At 46.8% G+C, this 19,831-nt stretch overlaps 1 protein-coding gene across 4 annotated transcripts in view; it reads left to right on the top strand.

The window, feature by feature from the left end:
* The window catches only part of CDC42BPB (CDC42 binding protein kinase beta), a 99,682-nt gene extending 81,314 nt beyond the window's left edge, over nt 1-18,368 (top strand). For 2 of the 4 annotated variants that reach the window (XM_029070789.2, XM_029070798.2), the window contains 13 exons: nt 1,398-1,534; nt 2,088-2,227; nt 3,314-3,395; nt 4,764-4,980; nt 5,382-5,444; nt 7,705-8,301; nt 12,231-12,328; nt 12,429-12,513; nt 12,704-12,821; nt 12,923-13,040; nt 14,700-14,805; nt 14,892-14,962; nt 16,667-18,368. In XM_029070789.2, the coding sequence (XP_028926622.1) occupies nt 1,398-1,534; nt 2,088-2,227; nt 3,314-3,395; nt 4,764-4,980; nt 5,382-5,444; nt 7,705-8,301; nt 12,231-12,328; nt 12,429-12,513; nt 12,704-12,821; nt 12,923-13,040; nt 14,700-14,805; nt 14,892-14,962; nt 16,667-16,798 (1,964 nt within the window). In that variant the 3' untranslated portion in view covers nt 16,799-18,368. Of the gene's footprint in view, nt 1-1,397; nt 1,535-2,087; nt 2,228-3,313; nt 3,396-4,763; nt 4,981-5,381; nt 5,445-7,704; nt 8,302-12,230; nt 12,329-12,428; nt 12,514-12,703; nt 12,822-12,922; nt 13,041-14,699; nt 14,806-14,891; nt 14,963-16,666 lie in introns of those variants that run through there. The other 2 variants (XM_029070807.2, XR_003761537.2) reach the window with 2 other exon arrangements.
* Nucleotides 18,369-19,831: the final 1,463 nt, after the last annotated feature.

The following is a 19,831-nucleotide window of genomic DNA, read 5'->3' as shown; positions in this document are numbered from 1 at the left end:
AAATCCTTAAGAGAAACAGGGAAAAGCTTCTTTAATCCTTCTTAGTCTTTGATGGTTCTCAAAGAGGCCACAAGTTCACGTGGCTCAACTCATCACATCCAGACATCCAAACTACCTCGAAACAGTCCACGGAGTTGTCGTCAGACCGGATATTGGTGATGTTAGTTTTTGGGAGAAGTGGCCATTTCCAGTGGCTGATGCTGACCTGTCTCGGGCTGATACTGACTTGTTTCGGATACCGTTAGCTAACATTTTGTCAGAGGGTCACCAGCTAGGAACCCTTAGCTAAGGATCACAGAGGTACCACCGCTTTGATTTTTGATATTTTTTTCAATTTTTTGCACAGTGAAAAAGAAGAGAATTTCCATTGGCATTGCATATTTTTTACAAGTGAGAAATTTAACCACAGGACCTTAGCAATAAGAGTGAAATACAACTGACTTTTTCAGTCTGGTGGCACCAAAGCATTTTGGCTGGCTTGTCATTGTTATTGGGGATGAATACTAATTACAACCCTCTATTCTAAATGACAGAAAGAGGATCTTTTTAAACACTCCTCCGATCATCCTCTTTGAGGGGTTTTCTTGCTTTCTGCTGGGGCAGGCGGGACGAGGGAGTGAGTGTGGTTGGCTCCTTGCAAACCAGGTCCGCTACTGGGAAATCGGTTAAAGCACGTGACCTATGAAGAATGAGATTCCTCCTACTCTTAAACCAAAGTTCTCCGGAAGTCTTGGTAGCTTGAGATATTGTTTGGGGGATCGATTATGAGGGAGCAGCATAAGGCCTTGGGTGCCTGAGCTGCCCTAGTGAGGGGTGGATTGCTCTCCCTAAATGGGTAAGGTGGCTAGAAAAGGTGCCCTAGACATTTGCCTGTCTCCCCCACCTCAGTATTTGCATGCAGAGATGTGACCTCATTGTTAATCACATCTTCTTCAAATAGAAGAAATATTTGTAGATGTTGTACATATTTTTGTAGTGTGCATTTCGTACAGCGTTCTGCACCCAGTCAGCACTCAATACCATTAACGATGATGAGGACAGTGACGGTATGTATGCCGTAGTCCCTCTTGGTCCAAAGGGAAGAGCACAGGACACCTGGGTCCTAGAACTGGTTCCGCCTGTTACTACTGGCTAATGTGGGTGAAATTCTTGTGTGCACTTGGCATTGTATTACACTCCTTCCTGCCTATGTGCCTGTTGCACTCTCCACCCAAGCAGGAACAAGAGACAAGAGAGTCTGAATGGTAATATGCAAACCCCTAACACTAGAATTAATTCTTCTGGTGGTTTTTGGTTCTGGGGATCTTCTGATTAAGTTCTCATCCATCATTCCAGATGATAAACTCCATATATGTATGTATGTGTGACAACGGCATTTTTTATGTGTGTATTTCCAGTGTGTTCATTTGCATGCCACGTTTCCTGCAAAGAAAGTGCACCTCAAGTCTGTCCTATACCTCCTGAACAAGCTAAAAGACCTCTTGGAGTAGATGTGCAGCGAGGGATAGGAACTGCCTACAAAGGTTATGTCAAGGTAAGCCTCTTAACAGTCAGTCGTATTTATTGAGCAGCTCCTGTTTTCAGAGCACGGAATTAAAACCTTGTGAGAGTACAGTAGAGTTGAGACGCAGCCCCTGCCCTCAAGCCATAACGTGGCAGGGAAGACAGGCATAGGAAGAGTAATAATAATTATGACATTTATTAGGGCATTTCTATATGCTAAGCATCAGGGTAAGTACAAGGTAATCCGATGGGGCACAATCTCTGTGTCCCACACAGCATTCAGTAAGCGGAAGGGAGGGAGTGCTCAAATAGAGGAATGAAAACATAGGATCTCTTTCTTCCCAGCGAATCACAAAAAGGCCTATTGAGGCATCATTAAAAATGAGTTGTTCTTAACCTCACTGAATTCTAGCCTTCTGGATCTTTTGTGTAAATGTAAACTGAGAAGCAAAATGAAAAGGATTTGTTGTTATTTTCACAGGAGGATTCACATTGGAAAATGAGAATCAGAAAATGTACTGTCTGTGGTCCAAATATGCATTATAAGTAAACCTTAAAATATGTAATCAAATATTTCTGAGCAGGTTCCAAAACCTACAGGGGTGAAGAAAGGATGGCAGAGAGCATATGCAGTTGTCTGTGACTGTAAACTCTTCTTATATGATTTACCCGAAGGAAAATCTACCCAGCCTGGAGTTGTTGCAAGCCAAGTTTTAGATCTCAGGTTTGTTTTCTTAATTGCTTAAAAATATTATAGTATTTATTAAGCACTGTGTGCTAAGCCCTGGGGTAGATTCAAGATAAATCAGATTGGATACCATCCCTGTCCCACATGAGGCTCGTAGTGTTTAAGAGAAAGAGAGAATAGATTTTTTTTTTATAATCCCCATTTGCAAATGAGGAAACCGAGGTGCAGAAGAGTTAAATGACATGCCCAGTGTCACACAACCGGCAAATGGCAGGCCCAGGATGAGAGAAACTCAAATACAAATGCTGTTTTTGTTTATACAGATAATTTTCTAATCAAAATGGGAAATTATTACTTGGCGGCAGCCATATTCTGTCATTTCATATTTATTTTTTGTAATTGTAAACAAAAAAGATTAAAACTCCATCATTTAAAATTTATAGCTTCTCTTCCTCAAATGCTTTTGGGGGAGAAATGACCAGATGAACATGTGGAAAAGAGTTCTCTGCAGGCAAGAAACCAGAGGAAGTGATGTAAAGAAGTGGGCTGAACTTACTGAAATGAGAACGTTATGCTTGTCCAGTTGCTCTAAGGATAAAGAGAGCATTTTTTCCCTCAAAATAGAGATTCTGGAGTATCCATATCTTGATCCAGGTCTACCTCTGAGGTAGGGCAGTGGAAGGAACTGTCGGCCCCAGATACTTGACCTGGGAAGTTAGCAGTTATCGAAACCTCCCTCCCCTTGCCTTTTCCTAGCCCAGGTGTTTGCTCTCCTATTTGGTCAGTTGGATGCAATTCTCCCACGCGTGTCCTAGAATGCCCTGTGCCTGCCAGAGATACAGACCCAATGGGTATTTGGTGGTTAGCTCATAATGGAGTAGTTAAGGGCTGCTTGGAATAGAATGTGTCCAAAACATCCATGAAGCAACAGCTTGGATGTCATTTATTGCCAATTTATGCTTAAACTGACAAGAGTTTACCTCTTCTAGTATATTCTGTGGGTTCAAAAAATAAATGACCCTTTCCAGAAAAGAAAGTAAAGTACATAAAAATAATCAGAAAGAGAATGTGCCTCCTCTTTCCCGAGAAAGTCAAATTGTCCTACTTTTCTGTTTCTTGCAGAGATGAAGATTTTTCTGTAAGCTCTGTCCTAGCATCAGATGTAATACATGCTACCCGCCGGGACATCCCTTGTATATTCAGGGTATGGTCATTATACTTTCTTCTGATTTTAAGAGATAGTTCCAAGTGTGATTCTTTTTCTCACTGTAGAAAGTGATCACAGACTGGCTGACAAATGTACATTTTAGAAGCTTTTTCCAGAAGTTTTCTAACAAGAGAAGGTGTTTCAACACATTTCTAAACAGTTATGTTTTCTCCAACTTGGGAAATGTGATTAAACCCACCTCATTGAAGTTTTGGCATTTTAATGCTTCATTTATTGCTTTGTTAAAAGAGATCTGATTTTCCAACCTTCCTTTCTTGCTCCAGATTCCTTGTGCACCTTGCGTGTGTCCATCCCGCTTTCCATCATCACCACCATCACCAACACCACCACCTAGCAGCCGCTTCCTCTCTCTTTTCTCACAGCCTTATCACTGTTGGTGTGGAACCTTCTGTGCAGCTCCCGGCATCTGAAGCAAACCTCCATTTCGCCACCTCACAGCTCCTCTTGTCTCTTTTCAAATCACTCCTGTACACCACTTTCCTACGTGGTTTGCATCTCAGATTACTCTGTGCTTTCTCCTTATTTGACCTTTCATTGAGCATTTCGTTCTGAAAGAAATCTGGGGATGGGGTTGACACTTTTCTTTCTTTAACAATTAGAGCATTTTGCCATACTTCACAGTGTGATTTTTTTTCAACTCAGTCGAGTGCCAAATTTGCCAACGAAGTCTCTGAATCACGTTTGGTATCGAATCCCTTTTCTCCATTCAGAGACCACTAAAGTCCCTAATGCAGAAAGCGAATTGTAATCATTTCACAACTAAACAGCAAGCAAAACGATCCAGGTTCTCATAATGAGTGCTTAGGGAAGATTTCACCCCATTGGCAATATCGTTTGAATTGAAATTAAGTGCTTCTCCATAAAGAGTATTGTCTCCCTTGACAGAATCTGAGACTCCGTTACCACTGCTTTCACCGAAATAAACATTCTCAAAATATGCTACCACACCAAATTCACAAGGAACCTAAATGCTAGTGAATTAATGGGATTTCTCACAGCCGTGTCTGGGTTAATGTTGTAGTTACCTTGTTATGTATTTGGTATGAAAACCTGAGGGGAAGGCTTGAAGGAAAGTGGCCTAGGAGACTTCATTTTTGCCAAACCCTTGACTAAAAAGGAAAAAAAAAATTAAAATGGCATTTTAGCTCAAAGTAGAAAAGGGTCGTATTCTACAGAACGTAGTTGGATCCGTTTGTGCCGCTTGGGGAAAAATAAGATTTCTGCTCTTTGGAAATGATCCACTGTCAAATCAAATACTTTTTTTGTAGTAGGACCTTTTAGCTTGTCTGTATTCAGTCTAATTTGATGTCTTATAAGCTGGTTTTTTGTTTTGTTCTTTTTAAGGTGACAACCTCTCTCTTAGGATCACCTTCTAAGACTAGTTCACTGCTGATCCTGACAGAAAACGAGAACGAAAAGAGGAAGTGGGTTGGAATCCTAGAGGGGCTACAGTCAATTCTGCAGAAAAACAGACTGAAAAACCAAGTTGTACATATTCCACAAGAAGCCTATGACAGCACATTGCCTCTGATTAAAACTATTGTAACTGCTGCTATAATCGGTATGCTTATGGGGAAGACTGTTTAAACCAGTGCGTGCTTTCATACAGCTTTGCGTGGTTTGGTCAGGACGGTCTGTCCGGGATCAGCCTCTGCAGCCAAACTCAGCCCCCGTGGGTGTGCGTCAACACCGAAGCGTCTCCTGCAAACCCCAAGGATGGTGCTGTACACAGCCACACATACCTACATCTGCAAAGCAGAATGTTTGCCACTGCTGTAACACGTAGACCTTTATTTGAAAAAAAGAAAGCCAATCGTTAGGAAAGCACAAGCTATTTTAGACCTTAAGTTACTTTTGCCTAGGCTTCGTGGTAATCTGACCAAAAGCCAACATTTTGGTTTTTAACGTACAGTCCCCGTTTTTCACGGTTCTTCTCATTCGTCACCCTCTTCTTTTATCCAGATCGGGATAGGATAGCTGTCGGTACAGAAGAAGGGCTGTATGTGATAGAAGTGACCCGTGACGGTATGTTGCTGGCGGCGGTCGGGGGCGTGGTGTGGGGGAAGGAAGGGGGGTTTATTTAGCTCATGCTTGAATGGTTATTTCTCAGACAGATTTGGGATAGAAAGCGCCTGTATTCACACACACACACACACACACACACACACACACACACACACTCTCCCTCCCTCCCTCCCTCCCTCACTCACTCACTCTGAACTAGGGGGACTTTTAAGGACCATCTATTCAAGTGAGTAACCAATACCCTAGGCCTGAGAGGAAAGTCAGGCTACTGGAAAGCATGCAAGAGCGTTTCAGTGCTCCTCTTGCCCAAAGCCCTCCTCTTAACTAAGTGGAAGGTGAGAACTTCCCCATTTCACCCCCAGACTTTACCTGAGCCAATAAAGGAATAGTCCTTGAGGTGCCCACCCAGTCAGATAACATGAAATAGCTTCTGGTAGGATTGCACGGTTCAGTTGCCGGCTCAATTATTCTGTCTCGGTCAGCCCTGTGCTATCATACAGGCTTTCTCAAAATCAGTCTTCCTTTCCTGTTTGCTCTTTTGACCCAGTTGGGTTAGGAGAAATCCGAGAGCGTCCCCGTCTCAGCCTGAGTTATCTCATTCTTCCCTGAGAAGAAAGTCAAGTGTTTCTCCCCTGTACTGTTTGGTGGACTGCATGTGAGCATGTGAAAAATCCCCAAACAAAATTGGTTTGGGTTCCTTCCTTGAGGGAGGTGGCAGGGTTCTGTGTGTGTAGTGAGTTAGCCTCCACCCCAGAATGAACAAGAACATCTTTCTGGACTGAGTAGCTTCAGATTGTATTTCCTTTCACTTTGCTGTACAAACCCCAGTGGTTTAGCCCAGAGTTGGGGAGCACCACAGAATCGATTTCAGCAAGGCCTGTTGCCATACCCCGGCCTTGCCCCTTCACAATCCATTCTGCCCTGGTTTCAGCCACGGAGCAGTGGCCTGAAAGTCGCCTTGGGTCGTGCCCGAGCCAGAAAACCTGGGGATCTTGGAGCAAAGCTAGGGCCCGTCAGCGTAGGCCTGGAACTGCTACTTAGCCCTTGGGAATGGGGAGGAGCCACACCAGAACCACTCCTAGACCCTCTCCAGACCAAACATCCACAGTAACTGCAGTATGAGGTCACTGCAGAGTTCTTCTTGGTTGTTTCCCTGAGCCCTGACTGAGGGGCCCCAAGCATAGCTCTCCTGCAGGCACTCTCCCAGGGCTAGAGAAATGTCTGACTATTTTTTGCTGGGGATTTTAGAAGCCCTTGGCCTCAGACTTTACATTACAAAGGGCCTTTAATGTGCTTGTCATATCTGCCCAGGGAGCCTGTGGATTCTGTACGAAGGTCTCCAGTTTGTAGTTGAACCCACCCTCCCTCTGGCTCTCTGCCAACCTTCTCACTGTACCTCGGATCTCATCTGTCTCACAGCTAACCTCTCGCTCTCGTGTCCTGCTTCTGGGTCGGAATGCCCTCCTTCTTCATATCCGACAGAGAGTTAGTTACTCTCCCCACCTTCAAAGCATCTTTGAAGGCCTGCCTCCTCCAAGAGGCCTTCCCTGACTAAGCTCTTTTTTCCTTTTCTTCCACTCCCTTCTGCATCACCCTGACTTGCTCCCTTTATTCATCCTCTCTCCCTTCCCCCCAGTATTTATGTTCATATCTGTAATTTATTTATATTGTCTGTCTCCGCCTCTAAACTGTAAGCTTAATGTGGGCAGGGAATGTCTGCCGTGCTCTCCCACGAGCTTAGTACAGTGCGTTGCACACAGTAAACATTCAGTAAGTACGACTGACGGACTGACTCTCTGGCTAGCTGCAAATGGGCATGACGGTCGGATGCTGCTTCTCTCCCCTCTCCCACCCCCCAAGGGGACAGTTGCCAGTGAGATTTTAAAGGGCAGTTGACTGTTGGCTGTTGACTGCATTTGGGGGTGGAGAAGAAAGAAAATCTGGATTTCCATGCCTGCATTACATATCTAACGGGTTGGAATTTGATACGTTTCCACAGCTTTTGTCAACCCACCCCGCCCCAAGAACAGGGACTTTGTCCAATTCCCACCTGTGTTTTCTCTCTCCACGCTTAGTACAGTGCTCTGCACACAGGAAGCATTTAATGAATATCGTTAGCCCTTTATTGTGTTTACCTCAGAAAAGGAGAGCAGTCCGAAGAAGGCTCTTCTTTTCCGGCCTTCTGTCCCCAGGGTAATTTGGGATTAATGTAACTAGGAATCATTTAGACGCTAAGCAGTCCCTGCGCGTTCTCTTTCAGTAATCGTCCGAGCTGCTGATTGCAAGAAGGTGTACCAGATAGAGCTTGCTCCCAGAGAGAAAATCATCATTCTCGCCTGTGGGCGGAACCATCAAGTTCACCTGTATCCGTGGTCGTCCTTCGACGGATCCGAAGGCAACTTTGACATTAAGCTTCCGGAAACTAAAGGCTGCCAGTTTATAATCACCGCAACCCCGAAGAAGAGCGCCTCAACGTGTCTGTTCGTGGCAGTAAAGCGACTGGTTCTTTGCTATGAAATTCACAGAACTAAACCTTTCCACAAAAAGTTCACGGAGATTCTGACCCCAGGAAATGTACAATGGATGGCAGTGTTCAAGGACAAGCTCTGTGTTGGCCACCCATCTGGGTTCTCTCTGTTGAACATCCAGGGAGATGGACAATCTCTGAACCTGGTAAATCCTAATGACCCCTCGCTTATGTTCCTCTCACAGCAGTCTTTTGATGCCCTCTGTGCTGTGGAGCTCAGTAATGAGGAATACCTGCTTTGCTTCAGCCATATGGGATTGTACGTGGATTCACAAGGTCGGAGGTCACGCATGCAGGAGCTAATGTGGCCTGCAACTCCTGTTGCCTGTAGTATGTATATGTTTTTCTGTTGCCATATCCCTGTTGCTGCTTTTCTCATCAAAAAATCAGCATGTGTTCTCTATTCTGCTCTGGTTTGTCTTACAGTTTCTCCAGTTCAGGTTGAAACGCCAAGATCGGTTTCTCCTCTTCCCTGCGCAGTAGAAGTTCCTGCTGGTAGAGATGTGGGGTAGAAAGGAGAGCACAGCTCTGCCCATCCTTTTCTTGAGGCGCGGGGCAAGTCACTCTGAGCCTCACGCTCCTCGGGGTCACGGGCCTCTCTTCCACATCCTGCAAGAACCCCTCCTGCCGGAGATTTTCAGCAGAAGTCGGCTGGAGGTTTATTCTTCTCACGTAGAGAACAGTTGCCCAGTGATTTATTTTTTTTAATAGAGATACGAAACAGCCAGAAATATTTGAGGAATGTAAAAGTCAGCTCTCTAGATTTTTAAAGGACTCATTCCGAAGGGAGGTAGCCAAAGCCCTTCTCCTCAATGTTCATCTTTCTCCCAGTGATTGTATGTGTGTTGACTTCTGGATAGTTGAACTGATTATTTTTGAATTTGATGATGATGATGATGATGTTTGTTAAGCGTTTACAATGTGCCGAGCACTGTTCTAAGCGCTGGGGTAGATACAAGCTAATCAGGTTGTCCCACGTGGGGTTTGCAATCTTAATCTCCATTTTATAGATGAGGTAACTGAGGCATGGAGAGGTGAAGTGGCTTGCCCAAGGTCGCACAGTAGACAAGTGGCAGAGTGGGTTTCAGACTCCCAAGCCCTTGCTCTTTCCATTAAGCCATTCTGCCTCTCTATTTGAATTTGGTTCAAAGGGATTAATTAACATATCAATGTTTTGCTTTAGGGAGGAAGTATATTGTTTGAGAGCCAGTTCCAAGCTTGTGATGAATAAAAAGAGGCTCTAATAGGATAGCCCATGAGTGGATTCATTAGTTTATGAGGCTCTGCTGCACAGTCTGCTATATAATAAAACTTTAAATTGTTTGCTTATTTAGCAATGAGAGTGGCATACTGAAAGAGCCATAATTTTTAGGACAATGGTACTAAATGAATAGAAAATGAGAGCATTTGCTGTTAAGGACCTTAAATTAATAACTTGATTAGCTGCGAGTTCATTTCAGGTTTTTGAAACCGGAGAGCCAAAAAACATTTAGGCTCGATTCCATTGTTAGTTTTACTGGGTCGATGCAGCACCTAAGGGTTCGAAGCAGGAACCGAGAGCCGGTGTATTCACCCCGCTTCTAAAATGCCTTTAATTTCCTTTATTCCCTCATACAACTCTACCTACATACTCAACCAGTCAGATGTGGGGGTTTGTTGGAGTGCTCTTTGGTGTTTTTGAGAATTAGGTGCACATTCTAAACTGAAAATAGCTATGGTGAGGGTGTGGGCGCGAGGAAAAACTGGTTCTCTACTTGGTTTTGATAAATGTACTTTTAATGTACTCTTTAATCAGCCTGCCAACAGCACTGTGTTCAGATCATCACCATGCTAGTGCTGCTTGATCCTAATAGCGAGACCCACTTTTTTCAGGGTACCAACCTCTGGAACTTCCCATTTTAAGAAGTTCAGAGTTTGGAGAGGTAATCCGCCTCTCAGGTCGGCCCAGGTTCTCCACACTCCTCCAACAGCCATTAGTGGTCCAGTCAGGGTTTCTGATGCCTCTGGATGTTCTCCCACCCTCTCTTCCTCCTCCTCGTCCTGCCCCCCACCCCCAAGGGGTTTGTCCTCTTCCTTGTTGCTGCTCATAATATCAAGTCGGGGGTCTGAGAAATAGCTAAGAAGCACGTCCCTCGGTGTCCTCAAGTGCTGCCCTTAAAGCAGTTTATAGAGCCACATCTTGTGGCTTCGTCTGCAGTGACTGGGTTGGGTGAGTTGGGGAACATATAAAAGGATACAGTCTCTCTCTGACTGGAAGCTCTGTGGGCAGGGAACGTGTCTACTAACTTCGTTTTATAGTCCTCTCCCAGGTGCTTAGAACAGTGCTGTGCACCCCATAAGCACTCAGTAAACACCCTCGATTGAAGGAGAAACGTTCCAATAGAAAACCCATAAAATGACACCCTTTAAAGAGCAGCCAGAATTGGCTGGAAAACCCTGACCTTGTCCAAGCAGGGCCCCTGACCACGGTATCCGAATCGGGTCCAGGTCCAGAGGGCACCCGAGAGAGGTCAGCCAGGCCAGGCGAGGACCCGAGCCTCAGGTGCAGCGATTTCTGTTGCCAGTGGTTACTCCGGAAGGCACTCAGTAGTCTGGCGGGCTACTGTGCAGTTGTGAAAGCCTCACAGGAGGAGCCCAGCATCACCACAGGTACCAAAACCACAAGCTTCACCCCATGGTCAGGAGCGGATTAAGAGGGACTGTAGGAGTAGCCAAACCAAGCAGGGCTGGGCCACAGACTCTAAACTGGGGACTAGGACTAGGGCCGGCTTCAGGCGTCGGCCACCCTGGGCTGGGGAAAAAATTCACCAGGTCCTCCTGCTCCTTATGAAGGCCGCTTGGTCCAGAGCCCTTGGGTTCCCCTCCCAAGTCCCTGCTCGTGCAGGAGCGGAGGGAGGCTGGAAGCTGTTCCATTTGGAACTAGTGTCTCCCTCTCTAATGGGTTGCCCTCGAGCGGCTGCTTCGCTCGCTTAGCATCTGCACCCAGCGGTGCAGGGGCTGTCACTTCAAGAAGCCATAATGAAGTTTTAACTGAAATGGCCTGAGAGCAGAGATCACAGCCATATTCCGGAGGGAATTTCCCCCCAGAAAATGGAAATCCAGGGTAGATCAGGGTCCCGTTCTCCTGGAAGGCACCCTTCTGCCTGGGAATGCCTTTTCAGTAAATTTCGTTTCCAAGAGCTCCCACCACGACTTCTCAGTGACTGGGTCGGAAAAGCTTTGAAAGTCTGTTGTGACTTCTGTAAATGCCTCCCCCTCCACCCCACCCCGCCTCCGCCAATTTGACTGACTTGTGATCGAAACGTAATTTCACTTTCTGAAGAGTTTACCTCAGGTTTGCTTATGCACAGCCAGTAGCACCGCCCCTGCCCATTGGAAATGAATTCCGTTGGAAGTGTTTTGCCTAGATAATTGATGTTCCCTCTTCAAAAGAAAGTTGGCTAGTCCTGGGAAGGAAAGTTCTCTTCGGTGGGCAGAGATCTGAATAATGGAAGTGAAATTTTCACCTAGAAGAAGAAAGTTGAAAAAATGAAAACAAAAACTGAGCCATACCCTTAGGCCTTTGACTCATTCCTGAAAGTGCCTGCACTGCCTGTGCCTGATTAACAGGATAAGGCACAAGATATGGTACACTCCCTGCCCAACCCAACCACTGTAGGATTGGCAGGACATTTAAAATTCATTTTCCTGCCTTAAGCACTTTTCACTTCTTTTTATCTAGTTCTCTTTTCTTTCCCTTTTTTTTTCTGAGAATGTCAATTTTTGGAAAGCGGAAAATTGCTCCTGTCTTTCCCTGGATTGCCAGGTTCAGACTTAGCTTAACTTGAGCAGTTAGCTTTTTCAGGAGAATCTTACCAAGGGCCTCGATGATGTTTAAAGTATGGGTTCTGTCTTTGAGGAAAATCCTCAGGGAGGTAGAGATTTGTGGCAGCAATTTTTCTTTCACTGCCTGAGTGAATGAGCATTTTTACAGTGTGCAGTTAGGATTGAACTTAAGGAGCTGCTCCAGTTCTGAAGAGGGGTGAGGAGGAGTGTGTATCTTTTGAAAACCGTTTTTCACGCCGATCAGCTCCTTCCAAATATACTAATCTGAGGAGCTCCCACTCTGATTTCTAGCTCCCGAGTCTCCCACTGTCATCTCTGAAGGCTTCCAAATTTTGAACAAAAAAATTTTGGCTATTCATCTTCGCTGTTTCTCAAGTTTCTGCCGTATTTAAATCCTGTCACATCTTGACTTCTTTTGGTTTTGTCCTTATCAGGCTGCAACTCTTCCTATGTCACAGTGTACAGTGAGTATGGCGTGGATGTCTTTGATGTTAATTCAATGGAATGGGTTCAGACTATTGGTCTCCGCAGGGTAAGGAATCCCACTCTCCTTTAGAGATTAGCTGAATCGATTTGCCGAGGTTTGGAAAATGGACGGCGTAACGGACGTTGCCCTTTTATTTCCAATCCAGATCCGACCACTAAACGTAGAAGGCACACTGAATCTCCTTAACTGTGAGCCTACCCGACTAATATACTTCAAGAACAAGTTTTCAGGTAAGCAGTCTTGGGGAAGAGGGCAAAAGAATGCAGGAAGACCTGTAGTCCTCTGTTCGCTTTAGGACCTCATTTAAGGTATTGTGATTGAACCCATTCGATTCAAACCAATGCCAGAGATGCTGTGGGGTGCCATTTTGAGTGCACACTCTAGCTGGTAATTACTCTGCATTATTTATTTTTCCTGTAGGAGCTGTGCTCAGTGTGCCCGAAACTTCTGATAATAGCAAGAAGCAAATGCTTCGAACCAGAAGTAAAAGACGATTTGTCTTTAAGGTTCCCGAGGAAGAGCGGTTACAGCAGAGGAGGCAAGAATCTAGACATCCGTAAAGCGGGGTTGGGCTGATTTCAACGGACCGGGCCAGAATATGGAGTTTCAAGTAGTTGACTGCGTTTTCTTTTTTCCCAGAGAGATGCTGAGAGACCCAGAACTACGATCAAAAATGATATCGAACCCAACGAACTTTAATCACGTGGCTCATATGGGACCAGGAGATGGGATGCAAGTTCTGATGGACCTCCCTCTGGTAAAATAAAGCCACGACGGTCTGTGTGCCTGCGTGTCTGTCTGTGAGAGAGCATGTGCTGCAGGGAGCCTCTATCCAGTAAACCCAGCCCGTCTGGCACGCATCTCCACAGCTTGCCCCTTATCTGACCATGCATAGAAGAAAGGAGCTGTAAATGTACAGTGCTTGCTGCTCTGAATCCTCCTCAAGGAGGATTTCCCTTTTCAAATGGAAAGCTGCTTCTGAAAAGATAGGGAAATGTGCACTGCCTGGCGCTGGATAGGGCTTTATAAATAACCTGTCTCTCTCCTTCCTTCTCTTGTTTGTCTAAGTAGAATAACAGAATGAATTTCCTTCCCCCTCATCCTCTGACACTCGGCTCTGATACCTCCTTCCACAAGCTTTGAGCAGCCTATCTCACTCCCCTAGCTTTACTGAAACCTTTCTCCAGAATGACCATTTCTCTCTCCAAGGCCTCCCTCTGCTTTCTTCCTCTTCCTGCCTCTCCGCCATTTCCGGAGCAGGCCTAGGAATAGCTGTTAACCTTTAGAGATTAGTCTGCTGGGCAGAAGAAGCTCTTTGCCTTCAGTGTCCATCAGAAAGAAAATTAGCACCTGTTTCTTCCCATTTTTTGTCTGTGACCACATCATCATCAGTGGTATTTATTGAATGCTCACTATGTGCAGAGCACTCTCCTGAGCGCTTGAGAGAGTCCAATACCACAGAGTTGGCAGACCTGTTCCCTGCCTACCAACTAGAGAAGAGCACATGAGAAGCAGTGCAGCTTAGTCGAAAGAGCACGGGCTTGGGAGTCGCAGGTCGTAGGTTCTAATCCTGACTCCGCCACAAATCAGCTGTGTGACTCTGGGCCAGTCACTTAACCTCTGTAAAATTAAAAAATAAAAAAATAAAATAAAAAATGGGGATTAAGGCTGGGAGTCCTATGTGGGACAACCTGATTACCTTGTATCTACCCCAGTGCTTAGAAAAGTGCTTGGCACATAGTAAGCACCTAACAAATACCATCATTATTATTAAGTATATTCAGATTTGCAGTTATTGTCTTGTTAATATCAGTACTTCCCAACAAAAACGAAATGGGACTCATAATTTTTTTCCTAAATGGAAGTTCCATATAAATGAATATGATTGTTTCTTTGCCCTCCCTTTCTTTAACAACAACAAAAAAAATCCGTGGAATTTGAATGCACCTTTAACAGGGAGAGAAAACAATCTTGCCTTTCCTCACTTGTCAATAACAGTAACCTTGGTCTTGCTGATAAGAAGGGAATAAATTGCTCCTGTTGTAGAGAGACCTTTTAGCTGCTGTGGTCCTCCGAGCCCCCTATAGTAATAAATAACCTTTTGAAAAGGCAGTGCTTGCTCGGGGGCAGGGCCGCCATCAGTAGCCCTGGTACTGGTGGGCCTAGTGGTCAGCAGCCCCGAAACCTGTAGCCCGGCCAGTCCCGAGCCCCATCGTTTCCGAGCTCGCCATTTCACATTACGAGGCCGGAGCCTTTCACCGTTGCTTACTGTGAGCCCAGGCAACTTTTTTAATTACCGATTCAACACTGAATTTGCTCCATTGTCACCGGTGGGAATGGCCAGTAAGGTAGCCATTAACAAATGGCCCTGCAAAGGCTTTGGACGCGTTAACAGGATTGCCTCTCCTTCCCGCAGAGCGTTTTGCCTTCCTCGCAAGACGAAAAGACCGGCCCTCCCCCGACCAACCTCTCCCGACAACCGCCGTCAAGGAACAAAACCTACATTTCGTGGCCCTCTTCAGGTACCAGCTGAAATGCTGCAGCTCTTGTGAGTTCGGGTCATGTCAGTGTTTCTGCTGTGAAGTGCTAACCTGTCCTTGTCCTCTAGGGCCTGGGGATTTGGGAGTGGCCATGCCTTTAAGAAGTATGTCAGATCCCGACCAGGATGGCGATAGAGAGGTAAAAAGGGGTCTCGTTCACCACACGTACATAATGGGGGGGACGGGGAGGAGGGGTTACAATGTACAGTCTTATAAAAGTAATCATAACGATGGTATTTACTACCTCCTAACTCTGTGCTAAGCATTGGGGTAGATAAAATATAGAACAGGCAAAGCATGATCTGGATAAATAAGGTAATTTTATAGAAAGATGGTTCCCCTATATATGCCCTGGAGAGGGTCTTTTCCAGCAAGGGGTTGTTTGCAAAGCCGAAAGGCCTCAGCCTCAGCTGCAGCAAGGGGGCTTCAAGGAAGATTATACGGTGGTGAGGGATTGATTGCTGAACTGACTGAAGACTGCTAGGCAGATGACCATGGGCCCATCAGGGGTGGGAGGTAGCCTGCTGCTCCAGGGTGGAGCCACGAAGCCCATCGACCACTCTTGCGGCAACCTCGATCACCAAAATTCACGAGTCTCGTGAAATTCAAAAGCTCCAGTTTTAACTCCAAATGACATGGCTGGCTAGTTTCATTCAAAAAAAAAACACAAAAAAAACAACCAAAACAAAACTGCCTGTTATGGATCACCAGATACTCCTTTTATGGTTTCTGGTAAGAAGTTCTTACCCTAACATGGCGCCTCTTGGCATTTTACTCATCTTTGCCATCCAGGACTCCCAATTCCCTACCGACCCAATATTATCAGCCCTCCAAGGTAGTGACAATTGGCCACAAACCAAACTACTAAGGAGGGATGGAGTGGATAGGTAGTGGCGACTCGGTCCAGCAGCAGCTGCACCACCTGCTTGTCAGTCAGTCGTATTTATTAAGCACTTACTGTGTGCAGAGCACTGTACTAAGCACTTGGGAGAGTACAATATGATAATAAACAGATACATTTCCTGCCCACAGTGAACTTGAGCCTCCAGCTCCCTGCTGCCTGCTGGTGCTCGGCCCTGCCACTGATTAGTGATGGTCTTGCCCCTTCAGAGTTTTCCACCCAGTTTTCCTCTCGGCCACCAGGCCCCCGTCTAAACCCCGGGTCAGCCATTTCTCAGGGTTGCCATCTTTCCTTAAGCCAGCCAGAAAATCGGGTACTTTTTTGTGATAGAATTGCAACTGTGGCTTTACAGAAATATTCTACTGGAAACTTTCTAAATGTTTCTAAGGAAACATCACTTCTGTTGAGTTTGCATAAGTGCCAGGGGACCTGACCCTTGGAGATACTTGGTTATCTCCAGAGCACAAGGCCTCCAATCCCCAGGGCTGGGTGTGAATGTGCTTCTTCGCAAAGTGGGAGGCAGCTCCCTGGCCTAGGACTCCACTCCCATGAGGAGAGAGGCCCGGGAGTGTCTGTGCAGGCTTCTGGCCAGGAGAGGAAAGGAGGGGGAAACACATCCAAAGCCTGCCCTTCCTGTGAGGGATGCCCGTACCCGAAAAGGGAAGGAAACTTTCTGCCGCGGGGCGTTCCTTCCTCCGATGGGTTTCAGGGAGGGCCCCCTCACCCAAGTTCTCCAAGGGTCCTGGGGCCGCCATCGGCGACAGAGTCCTGGACGGGCTGGGCTAGGAGGCGTCAACCATAACGTGGGGTTCTGAAGTGGGTCCTTTCTACTTCCCCCACCCCGCGGCCATGGGGTCAGGTCCTGGCCTTTGGTATTCCTTGCAAGGAATCCAGCAAACTATCATCTCTCCCTGCTAACGTTGATTCTCTTTCTTTTCCCAGCCCGATTCGGATTCCACCAAACACTCGACTCCGTCTAACAGCTCCAACCCGAGTGGTCCCCCCAGCCCCAACTCCCCCCATAGGAGTCAGCTCACACTAGACGGGCTGGATCAGTCGAGCTGTGACGCATAACCCTCCAGCCGGCGCCAGCTTCTCCTCCGCACCTCCCCGTCCCGCCCCAGGCGGGGCCGGCCCAACTCCTGCAATAGGGCCCAGCCGCCCGCTTGACCCCACTCTAGTGTTGCACAAGACCAGCTGTAGATCCAGACTCTTAGATGAGAGATTCGGGAAACGATCACGGGAGCCGCGGGCTGGTAGGCAACGTCGCTCAGTGGTGATGCATTCATTTCTACCTGGCTGCGATAGGTGAAACGTTAAAGGCCACCAAGAAATAATCCGGTTCGTATGCTGAGAGATCCAGAGTTGCTGGTAGCATTAATGCTAAACGGTATCCGCGATGTTATTTTTCTATAGAATGAGGTAATGTCTCGTGAGCAGGAAATCCTTTTAGACAGAATACCGACCCCTGCGTAGGAAGTGCAGGCAGGTCCGGTTACATCCTCAGCTGAATGTCCTTGTCCCCGTTTCCTAAGACCGTAGGAGAATGAGAGGAAGCTCGCCGTTGCTCCCGGCATCACCAGAACCGGGCAGTCGGATGAAAGCTGGGGTTTGTTTGTGGCCTTTTTACTCATTTAGCCATTACGCATCCGGCTGCAAAGAACAACCGTCTAGCAACTTTGTAGTCCTGTATATAGGCCGTACCGGAAACGCTCCCCCGTCCCCTCTTCCCTAACCCCGCTAATCTGCTGCTTCGTCCTCTTCGATCGTGACCCACGGTCAGGGCTTTTTAGACATCAGTAACTACTACTGTGAAAACCGGTTTTACTCTCTGTGTCCTGCTTCCCTCAGCGGAGAAATGGCTTTACGTCTTTTGACGTAAAGATACACTACACTTTTATCTAGCCAGGTTCCTCGCAGCCCATAACGGATGGGGCAACGGCCTCATGCTAACGGTCGGTCGGTTTCTCAGCTTCCCAAGTGGAATGGGAGGGAATCTGTCAGCGAGGGTGCTGCTTTCTCCTTCGTTGTATCCTCACCTGCATGAAGACCCCATGATTATGAAGTGTTGATCATGTAGAAAGATGCCACCACACACTCCTGTATATTTCCCTTGGGACCGCGTGTATATTTAATCTCATGCTTCCATGTATTATACGTTTAGTAATCAAAGATTTGTGACCACGTTTCATTAAAAGCTTGTAATTAATTCCATGGCTGGCCTATCCAGTTTGTCGTTGTCACCCTAGTGTGCCTTGTGGGCCAACTTGTTGGATGACAGTCGGATGTCACTTATTTAAAATTTGGTTTTCACGGGCTAAGAACGATCCAACCATGGTTAATGTTCTTTTCTGAAACACTGTATAGGACGTGCACTTATTTTTAGTTTAAACGGAGGGTTCTCGTCAACGTTTAATCCCGTTCCATTAAGCGTTCGCCCCGGGCGTGCGCGTTGCTCAGATTATCGATAAGGGGGTGGGGGGCTCAGATGGAGCCGGACACTACTGCTTGGGGGGGGAGGGGGGTGGTTCTGGTTTTTACTTTTTTAATGTAAGTCTGAGTCTTTGTAATTATTGATTTGTGAGAACATTTTTGAACAATTTACCTGTCAATAAAGCAGAAGAGGGAGGTTTTAAAATTCAAAGTGGTCTGTCGTGACATGTGGAAACTATGTCCCTGACTGTCTATGGATGACCCGACTACCTTGGACGAACCCTTCCTCAAGAGCAGAGGGAAAACCGGGTAAAAAAGCATCTTGTCCCTTTTCTGTTCTGTTCTGATCCTTTCATGCCGAGGGCCTGGGCGGGATAGGATATTTATAAAGATGAGGAGTCTGGGATGGGTCACTAGAGGGGACAGGTGTGCAAGCTTTGGGTGTTCTATCCCTAACCCCTGGGGGTGGGAAGGGAGGGGTCCAGGGAGGGTGACCAACACAGGACACCACCCCTCTGGGCCCAAACCCCGGGCCTGACCTAGGATGGGGGTGGGTGGATCCCGGGCTTTTTGTCCCTCTAGCCTGTAAACTCACCTTCTAGGCTGTAAACTCGTTGTGGGCGGGGAATGTAGCTCTTTATTGTTATACTATACTCTGTCAAGCATTTCAGACAGTGCTCTGCACACAGTAAGCACTCGGTAAATAGAATTGATTTAGAAGGGAGAGTTCAATCTGAGGAGTGGGGTGCCTGGTGGTAGTTCTGAAGTGAGGCAGGGAGGAAAATTAGGGAATCTTAGCAAGGCAATTGCAGACTGCCCAGAAATGGAACCAGGGGTTTTTAGGTGGAAAAGGTCTGGGGAATTTTCAACCTGAAATAAAGGACGGCTCAAAGTTGAATCTGACACCACGATGCAGACGTTGCACTGACCTGAGGCTGACTGTGCAGGTCACCTTCGCGCAGCTCTGCCTTTGCCAGGGAATCCGAACTTAACTCGGACCTGAGCGCAGAAGCGATGCCGTGGGGATTTCCGTCTCCCCAGATTTGCTCTGGCCCAGGCAGCCGATAGGAAGGTGAGCCCCCATAGGTGGCCAAAGGACAAGTTAGTGTCGGTTCTTACCTGACCTCAGCTCTGCATCTCATTACCCAGCAAGAGAGAGGTGGGAGGGTGGAGGATGAGGGCGTGGGGAAGGTTACCAGACTAATGGCAACAGACAGATTAGCCTGAGGGATGGTAAAACTTCCCCCTCTCTGCTGCAAGCTTTCTAGATCGAGTTTTCGGCATCTCTGACTGGTCCTGAAACTCCAAAACCCACCTGTTAACCGGGAGCACAGACCACACGTGCTTCCCCCTTAGCTCACCCATCTGGGCTGGAGGTATAATTCCCTGATTTAGAAGTCCTTGCTGCTATTACATTGTCTGAGGCAAGAATTCAATCCCAGGAAACTAGCTCCATCTACTCTATCTGGCCTGGGTTAGAACTCGGCACGTGCCACTGGGAGAAGGCTTCGCTTCCTTCATGACAGAAAGAGGGCTGCTTCCAGAGAATGGGAGACTCTTTCCAGGCTGGAGGTGAGGAGGGTCCCTTTCCCATTGGGAGCTTAAAAAAAACCTTCCCCACTCCTCTACCTCCCAGCTCTCGGGGGCCCAGGCCACTGAAGCTGTAACTCCTTG

This window comes from Ornithorhynchus anatinus, chromosome 1, assembly GCF_004115215.2.
Source record: "Ornithorhynchus anatinus isolate Pmale09 chromosome 1, mOrnAna1.pri.v4, whole genome shotgun sequence".
NCBI lineage: Eukaryota > Metazoa > Chordata > Mammalia > Monotremata > Ornithorhynchidae > Ornithorhynchus > Ornithorhynchus anatinus.
This window is presented reverse-complemented; position numbering and strand designations above follow the sequence as displayed.